Here is a 9,804-nt window from a genome sequence, read left to right on the forward strand (position 1 = left end):
ATGCCCCTTGCAGAAGCACAGTGAGGATTCTCTGCAATGCTCTGCATAGATAACTCAAATGCTAATGATTGTTATGTGCCTAAAGGTCAGAGTAAAAGCTTAACCTTTTACAAGCTAAGGGGCTTTTAAAATAGTAAAAGAACTTATAAAATAGTAAACAAAACTATATCCTCCATCCATAGCCCCTCCTCAGTTGATCTCATCCTAAAGAGCACAGTAAAAGCAGTGTGGTTTCTTGAGGCGGGGCTCTTGGCTTCCCACATTTACTTAAGATAAACGTCTCTGTGTCTTGCTTTATGTTAACTTTTTTCCTTAAGTTTCACAGCACCCGTTCTTCAGCCCCATCCTGCTGAGCTGGTCTCGGCAGAAATCCAAGTGGGGGCCTATTGTGCAAGAGGTTAAATATAGAAAGTTTCACAATTCATTTTATGGAAGTCACATCATCCTGAAATCAAATTAGAATGACAATACTATAGAAACAAACAAAATTATACACAATTCACTTTGAGAAAGCATACAAATATCCCAAAACATTAAAAATCAGCAAATCTAAACAAAAGTTGTGTTATGATAGTATGTAAATAACCAAGAGATTCTAATTAATGCAATTCATTTTTCAGAGCATTACTGGCAGGTCAGATTAGAGGAAAATAAGAGATCTCGTATGTGCTTATTATAAGGTTATTTTAAATCCGTGATTTTTCCCGAGATACAGAAACTTAGAGAAGCAGGTTAGGCGGGCTCACATATCAGAAGAACTGCCCTGGAGGCAGATGGTGGGTGTGTCCCAGACGCTAGGGACACTAGATTAACTCTGGACTTGGAAACTCAGAACTTGTTGCACCTGACCTTTTAGATTGGGAAATTAGGTCACCACTCAAGAAAAATCAAGAAAGCAACAAACACTAATTTTATGAATCCTTAAAGGTAATGTTTACAGACCTTGTAAACTGGCTTCTTGAAGTAAATTCAATGTCAAAAATGCAACATGTTGGAGTTCCCCTTGTGGTTCAGCTAGTTAAGAACCCCACATAGAGTCTGTGAGGATGCAAGTTTGGTCCCTCGCTTAGTGGGTTAAGGATCCGGCAGTTGCCTCAAGCTGCTGTGTAGTTCACAGATGCGACTGGGATCCTGTGGTGCTGTGGCCGGGCACAGGCCACCAGTTGCTGCTCCAGTTTGACCCCTGGCCTGGGAACTTCCATGTGCTGCAGGTGTAGCCGTTTGAAAAAAAAAAAAAGCAGCATTTTCATTCAAAGCTAGAAAGCAGAGTTAGTATCCACGGATCTTTTTATTTTTTAACTTAAAAAATTTTTATTAAGGCATAGTTTATTTACAGTGTTGTATTAGCCTCATGTTTGCAGCAAAGTGGATCGGTTTGGTGGATGTGTGTGTGTGTGTGTGTGTGTGTGTGTGTGTCTTCACTCTCCCCCCTCCGTAAGTTAGGACAGAACATTGAGTAAACCTCCCTGCACTACGCAGTACTTTCTTGTTGTTACCTTTTTTTTTTTTTTGTCTTTTTAGGGTCGCACCTGCAACATATGGAGGTTCCCAGGCTATGGGTTGAAACAGAGCTGTAGCTGCTGGCCTACACCACAGCCACAGCAATGCAAGATACGAGCCACATCTGCGACTTACACCACAGCTCATGGCAACGCCGGATCCTTAACCCACTGAGCGAGGCCAGGGATCGAACCCACAACCTCATGGCTCCTAGTCAGATTCGTTTCCCTGCACCAGGACGGCCACTCCTATTTCATATGGAGTAGTGTGAGTATGTTAAATGCCATTTATCCTTCTCTCACCGTGGTTTCCCCCTTGGTAATCCTAAATTTAATTTTTATCTTTGAGTATGTTTCTGTTTTATAAATAAGTTCTTTTGTATCAGGCAGTTCCTGTCGCGGCACAGTGGAAACAAATCCGACTAGGAACCATGAAGTTGTGGGTTTGATCCCAGGCCTCATTCAGTGCGATAAAGGATCTGGCGTTGCCGTGAGCTGTGGTGTAGGTCGCAGACATGGCTGGGATCTGGAATTGCTGTGGCTCTGGCATAGGGTGGGGGCAACAGCTCCGATTAGACCCCTAGCCTGGGAACCTCCATATGCCGCAGGTGCAGCCCTAAAAAGACAAAAAAAAAAAAGTTCTTTTGTATCATTTTTATTAGATTCCACATATAAGTGATATAATATGATATTGTCTTTCTGTCTGGCTTACTTCACTTAATATGTAATCTCTGTGTTCATCCATGTTGCTGAAAATGGCATCATGTCATCATTTTTATGGCTGAGTAATATTCCGTTGTATATATGTACGACATCTTCTTAATCCATTCATCTGCTTATGGACATCCAGGTCATTTCCATATCTTGGCCATCATAAATAGTGCTACAATGAATACTGGGATGCATGAATCTTTTTGAATTACACTTTTCCCCAGATATGTGCCCAGGAGTGGGATTACTGGATCTTATCGTAATTTTATATTTAATTTTCTAAGGAGTTTTATATCATAGTTTTATATTTAATTTTCAAATTTTCATACTGTTTTCCACAATGTCTCTACCAATCTACATTCCCACCAACAGTGTAGGAGAGTTGCCTTTTCTCAACACCCTCTCCAGCATTTATTGCTTGTAGACTTTTCGATGATGGCCATTCTAACTGGTGTGAGGTCATATCTCGTTGTATCTTTGATTTGTAGTTCTCTAAAAATGAGTGGTGTTGAGCATCTTTTCACATGTATTTTGACCTTCTGTCTATCCTCTTTAAAGAAATTTCTATTTCTATATTCTACCCATTTTTTTGATTGGGCTGTTTGTTTTGACATAAAGCTACGCAAGATTTTTTATATTTTGGAGATCGCTTTCTTGGTTGCTTTTTTTGCAAAGAATTTCTCCCATTCTGTGGGTTGTCTTTTCATTCTGTTTATGGTTTCCTTTGCTGTGCAGAACCTTTTAAGTTTAATTAGGTCTCATTTGTTTATTTTGGTTTTTATTTTCACTGGGAGGTGAATCAAAAAATGCTGCTGCAATTTATGTCAAAAAGCACTCCACCCATGTCTTCCTCAAGGAGTTTAACAGTATCCAGCCTTATGTTTAGGTCCTTGATCCACTGAGAGTTTATTTTTGTGTATATTAGAGAATGTTCTAATTTCATTTTTTTAAATGTAGCTGTCCAGTTTCCCCAACACCACTTATTAAAGAGACTGTCTTTTTTCTACCGTATATTCTTGCCTCCTTTGTCATAGATCAGTTGGCCATAGGTGCATGGGTTTATCTCTGGGCTTTCTGCCCTGTTGCACTGATTTATATTTCTGTTTTTTATACTATTTCAACCTGGGACCTGACCTTGACCTAAAGTAGCAAGAGTTGCTGTCAAAAGCAAATGCAAGCAAGAGGGAAAACTCAGCTTTGGGTTGAGGGAAAGCTCAAGAAGGAACAGAGGACATATGCTGAGTTAGACATGTTATGCTTGTAGGAAACAGGGATCCAGGCTGTGGCCAGGGAGGCTGCAGTCATACTGGGTAATTGAGTGACTATAGCTTAGAGTCCTAACACCCAACAGGAGCCAGATAAAGCAGGCAGGGTTTTAGGGAACAGAGACCCTCTCATTGCCCCTTGTCTCCAGCCTGATGTCATGGGGACGGGGATGAAAATCACGTGACGTGGGGGTGCCAATGGCTCAGATAACTGTGTGGAAATAACACTTTGGCTCGATCCCATTTGCATCTTCCTGCCTTTTGCTTTGTGCCGTCAATATTCATCTACATTCATCCACTTACTTAACTTTCCTGGTGCTCTTCATTCTCTCCTGCAACTCTGTTTCTATCTGGATCCTTTTCCTTCTGCCCAAAGAACTACTTTTAGTTTTGTTTTTAGTGCAGGCCTAACCATGACACACTCCATCAATTTTTGTTAGTAAGATTCATTCAATCATCTTCATTGTTGAAGGGTAATTTCACAAGTATAAAATTCTGGAGGAGTAGGTCTTATCTATTTCTTTTTTTTTTCTCTCTCCTTTCTTTTTTAGAGACTGTACCTGTGGCACGTGTATGTTCCCAGGCTAGGGGCTGAATCAGAGCTGCAGCCACTGGCCTACACCACAGCTATAGCAATGCCAGATCCTTAACCGGCTAAGCCAGGCCAGGGATTGAATGCTCATCCTCATGGATACTAGTTGGGTTCTTAACCCTCTGAGCCACAATGGGAACTCCTAATTCTCATCTATTGCAAGATACAACTCCATGGCATTCTGTCTTCCATTGCTTATGCTGAAGTCAAATGTCAGTGTAATTGCTGATCCCTTCACGCTAATATACCCTACCCACCCCTACCCAGGCAGCTCTTAAAACTGTCCCTAATTTTCCGCACTTTTGTAATGTGTCTAGTATGATTTTATTTATATTACCCTTCTTGTGGTGACCAGAGCTTCTTGATCACACAGGGCTCTGTATTATAAGGACCGCTGTAAAAACTTTAAGGTTCTACCTCTCTCTCAGAATAAAAACCAGAGTCTTAATTAAAGACATAACATAACTGGACACATGTTTGTTAGAGTTTTCTCTGGCTTCTATGATGAGAATAGTAGAGAGGGTCGAGGGGAGAAATGAGGAAATGACTCGAGAGGTACTGCAGTATCCAGAGGAGAGAAAATGATGTCTCACAACCAAGGTGGTGGCCTGTATGTGCTGAGAAGTGTTCAGATTTCTTTGCTTTCACACCCTATATCTTATCTCTTTACTTACAAGTGGGTGAGAGAGAAATAGATTCATAGATAATAAGACCTCTGAGTAGCAGGAAGGAAGGAGCTATGGGATGGCTAAGCAGAACTAGGTCCCACACTCAAGCTCCATTCCTGCTGTGTCATAGATGAGAGGCAGCTCTCCAGCCTCCTTTAGGACACTGGGAAGTCCTAGCAGGTGACTGCAAATATTGTCACTAGGCCCAGACTACTGCACCAGGCTTCTTTCCTGTAATCTCTCATTTCTTGTGTGATGGTAAAATTTTACATGCCTATAGCAGCTCATATTCTTGTTCATTCTTTGTGTGCCAAACTCAAATGTGTGAATACATAAAATAACTTTCCTTTGACTACTCTTGACTAATCTTGGTTGCTCTGGTGTTAGAGATATTACCTGACTGTGGGAATACGATCCTGTTGCACTTGTACTGGAAACTAAGCCATTCTCTGTCCACCGGTGACGTGTATAACCTACAGGCTGGTGACGTTTCTTGTATAAGGATGAGGACAAGCAGATCTCTGCTTTGGAAACAGCTTCTCTTAAGGCATGCTGACAACACTGTGTATGTGTTGTTAGTTTCCGATGTTATTCTTAAGCTTTCCACACATCCCAATTATGCGAAGAAAAACAAGCAAGAATCTTCTTCTTTTTTTTTTTTTTTTTTGGTCTTTTTAGGGCTACACCCATGGCACATGGAAGTTCCCAGGCTAGGGGTTGAATCGGAGCTGTAGCCACTAGCCTACACCACAGCCACAGCCATGCCAGGTCCAAGCTGTGTCTGCAACCTACACCACAGCTTACGGCAATGCTGGATCTTCAACCCACTGAAGGAGGCCAGGGATCAAACCCGCATCCTCGTGGATATTAGTCAGGTTCATTAACCACTGAGCCACGACGGGGACTTCAAGCAAGAATTTTTAAACTAAAGGTAGGACATCATTTCCATTTCTGTGTGTGTATATAGACATTAGAGGGAACCATGAGAGCAGATACGGGAAATGAGCACAAGGCAGTTTCTATTCTCCAGCTACACTCTCCCCACCTTGACAACTTTCCACCATCTGACATGGGCTTAGAGAACCTCCTTCAAAGCTTATCATATGAATGGACAGATACATAGAAATAGAGATAGAACTAGAGACAGATAGAAAGATATAATCCCTAAAGAGTAGTCACTGAGAAACAAAGGAGTCACAAGATCAATGTATAAAATGTATATGCGAACAACTGTGTGGGAGGGCGGTGCGACCCCACAAATTCTGGTTGTCAGGATTAATCTTGAGAGAATTCTCTAGCATATAGATTTGTGTTGGATAGAGAAAAAGAGAAAAAACACAGGTCCTATCCCCATCTCCCGTCTGCTTTGCCCACCTCTTTATTCCACGATCCTGGGCCTAGTGATGGGAGTTCTGAGAGCACGACTATTCTACCTAACATTTCCTCCTCTGGGGACAGACGCTTACACACAGCACCCCTGCCATAACGACCCATGAATTCCCAACCCGGAGCCCAGACTCGGTACTCAGTAATATTTTGTGAATGGATTAGTAAACAAATGAGGAATTCACACTCTTGCTGAAAACAAAATACATCTCTGTGCAATGGAAGAGGTGCATGATACAGAGAGAAGTGTCAAAAACACAAAAACAAAAACAAAAAAAACTTGTCTTCATAAAAGTATTCAGTGGGAGGGATTGCCCATGAGGTTGAAGAAGTCAAAGAATGCATAAGCCAACTCAGTTGAAGAAAGAAATTTTAACAAGCAAAGCTCTCTGTGGTGGAACCTATACCCCTAGAAGATCATGAGCTCCCCAAACTGGTAATATTTAGGTGGAGACTAGGCACAGACCCTCAGACTAAAGGACATTCCTGCCTCAGATGAAATGTGGCTCCTCCCCAGGTCCTGAGTGGAGAGTTCACCAAATCCACTCCGTAGGTCAACTTGAAAGCAACCTTGTGGTTTTGGGTGATGCTGCCAAAAGGAGAACCTGTTACCTGTCATAGAAGAGTCGGTCTTTGAGGAGACAACAAAGTCAGCAGTTTGAGGCCAGACACTCCCGAGAGTCACAGTCCCCTGTGTCCTGATCATACTGGTTACTCTGCATTTCAGAATACCAGTTAGTTTGTTCATTTTACCAGGAAGGACCTAAACAAGGAGACCCTGGCTGCCCTCTGCTTCCTATTAGATCCCCACCCCCCTCCAGCATCCAACCTGCATCCCTCTATTCCCACCTGCCCCTCACTGTCCATTTACACGTCCTTTCTTAGGAATAGTCCTAAGACTCGTTCACGGATCTGCTTGGTCCTGACACCATAGATGATGGGGTTGACCATGGGTGGGAAGAGCAGATAGAAATTGGCAAGGAGAATGTGGACGTGAGGGGCAGCCCGGCGAGCCACACGGTGCATGACTGAGGAGATGACCACAGGTGTGTAGAAGGCTAAAATGGCACCTATGTGGGACACACATGTCCCAAAGGCCTTGTAGCGAGCCTCCTGAGAGGCAAGCTGCAGAACTGCTTGAAGGATGAAGATATATGACAGGATAACAAAGAGCAGGTCCAACACTGCAATAAACATGGCCACTGCAATGCCATAGATGTTGTTGAAGCGGGTGTCCCCACAGGCCAGCCTGACCACGGCCATGTGCTCACAGTAGCAGTGGGCAATCACCGGGCCTCGGCAGTAGTGGAAGCGTCTGAGCAGAAAGGGGAGCGGGGTCATCAGTGTCGCAGCCCGTGTCACAGCGGCCAAGCCAATCTTGGTGATAAGGGGCCCAGTGAGGACTGTGGTGTAGTGCAGTGGCCTGCAGATGGCCACATAGCGGTCAAAGGCCATGGCCAGCAGCAGTGCCGACTCCATGATAGAGAAGGAGTGGAGAAAGAACATCTGGACCAGGCAGGCATAGAAGTTAATCTCCTGATCTCTGAACCAAAAAATAGCCAGCATTTTGGGAAGCGTTGTAGAAGACAGGACCAGATCAATGGCTGCTAGCATGGCCAGGAAGAGGTACATGGGTTCATGAAGGGCTGCATCAGCCTGAATGATGAAGAGGAGGCTGCAGTTGCCAAGCAGGGCCAGTGTGTAGGCTGAGCAGAAGGGAATGGAGATCCAGATATGTAGGTGCTCCAGGCCAGGGATCCCCTTCAGCAAGAAGACTGCTGGAGGAGTTGAGGTGATATTGGAGGCTGACATGGCCAACGGAGAGTCCCTTTCTCTTGTCTACCCCCACAGGTGCTTCCAGGGAATACCCAATGTCAGCAGAAGTAGTGTTCAAGTTCGCACTCTGATCACTGACACGAGAGGATGAGACCTTGATCCTATTTCTGGACCTTAGAAGAAATTAGAAAATAATCCCAATATGCATGCAGAACATTATATATCATCTCTGCCCTCAAGATGCTTATGAAACTCTTGGGTGATCAGGACATTCAATAGCAACAGAGCTGGAAGGCAGCCTTCATACAGGAACTGAGTGGATGAAGAGCTTTTGCGGCCTTTGCATGGCCAAGGACAGCTTTATAAAGGATATGCTTACCTGGTTAATTCAAATTTGACCCCGAACATTCACCGTCTTTCTTTTGCCTCTCACTCCTAACTATGAAAGGGCAGTCTGCTGAAATTTTGAGCTAGAGTATATAAAAAGTAATTAAGCCTGGAATCTTCCAATAATTCACTTCTGTCCAAGGATTATGGCTTTTCTCTAAGAGAGGTTCCATAGGTCCTCATTTGACACTCAGAAATCGCCCATAAATCCCTACCTCTAGCTAAGTTGAGAGTGTGAGAAGTCCTCTTGCTCTCCTTCGCCTAACTTTAACTTTCACCTCTGCATACTTCTCTCCTCACCTGCTTTCCTTTCTAGCACTCATGACATTCGGAGGAAAAGATGCTCCACTTTCGCCTTTTTGCAGGAATGACCTCTGAGTGTCTTGAAATTTCATACCGTTCCTTTTCCTTCTGGGATCCTTTACCTCTGTTTTTCCCATTTATCATCATTTACTTTGAAAATGCATAATCAGGAGTCCCCACTGAGGTGCAATGGGATTGGCAGCATCTTGGAAGCCCAGGGACGCAGGTTCAAGCCCCGGCCTGGCACAGTGGGTTAAGGATCTGGCATTGCCATAGCTGCAGCATGGCTCAAATCTGATCCCTGGCCTGGAAACTCCACATGTGGTGGAGCAGCCAAAAAAAAAAAAAAAAGAAAAAGCATAATCATTTACTCCCCAAAATTTTGAACCACGTCCCTTCTCTTTTTTCTCAGTTCCGCATCAAAAGTTCCTTCTGAGGATTAATTCAACACTAACACTTACCACCATGGATGAATGAACAAAGAAAACATGATATATCATGCACAATGAAATACTATTCTGCCATAAAAAAGAAGAAAATCCTGCCATTTGTGACAACACAAAGAGATGCTGAGGGCACTGTGCTAAGTGAAACGAATCAGACAGATAAAAAATATATTGTATGATCTCACTTATACATGGAACCTAAAAACTGAACTCATAAAAACAAAGATTGATGGTTGCAGAGGCAGGGGGGTGGGGGAAGATGTCAAAAGGTACACATTTCCAGGTATAAGATAAATAGGTTCTGGGAATGTAAAGTACAGCATGGTGACTGTAGCTAACAATACCGTACTGGGTATTTGAAAGTTGCTAAGAGTAGATCTTAAGGTTCTCATCACCTGAAGAAAAATCGTAACTATGTGAGGAGATAGATGTTAACAAGTGGAAATCATTTTGCAATGTATACATGTATCAAATCATTCTGTTGTACACCTTAAACAAATACTGTATCATTGTCAATTATATCTCAATAAAATAAAAAATTAATTTAAAAAAGCAGCTCAAATCCAAAACATTAAAAAGTGCTCAGGAAATATAAGCATTTTTTTGAATTGATAAAACTAAAGGTTAAATTACTCACTGACAATCACATGGTTGGTCAATGTCAAAGACTGAATTTGAACTTGGAGAATTCCAGTTTCCTGCCTTCAAATTCCGTGTCTTAAATCACTATACTCTTAGGCGTTCACCCTGCTATTCCACAAACAGCTCAAA

The 9,804-nt window shown here is 42.8% G+C and overlaps 1 protein-coding gene across 1 annotated transcript; it reads right to left on the reverse strand.

Moving 5' to 3' along the window:
• Positions 1 to 6,988: 6,988 nt before the first annotated feature.
• On the reverse strand, positions 6,989 to 7,933 carry LOC125111882 (olfactory receptor 52K1-like). The gene has a single exon (XM_047754032.1). It carries the CDS (start codon positions 7,931 to 7,933, stop codon positions 6,989 to 6,991), a length of 945 nt encoding a protein of 314 aa, XP_047609988.1.
• Positions 7,934 to 9,804: the final 1,871 nt, after the last annotated feature.

This window comes from Phacochoerus africanus, chromosome 11, assembly GCF_016906955.1.
Source record: "Phacochoerus africanus isolate WHEZ1 chromosome 11, ROS_Pafr_v1, whole genome shotgun sequence".
Lineage (NCBI taxonomy): Eukaryota > Metazoa > Chordata > Mammalia > Artiodactyla > Suidae > Phacochoerus > Phacochoerus africanus.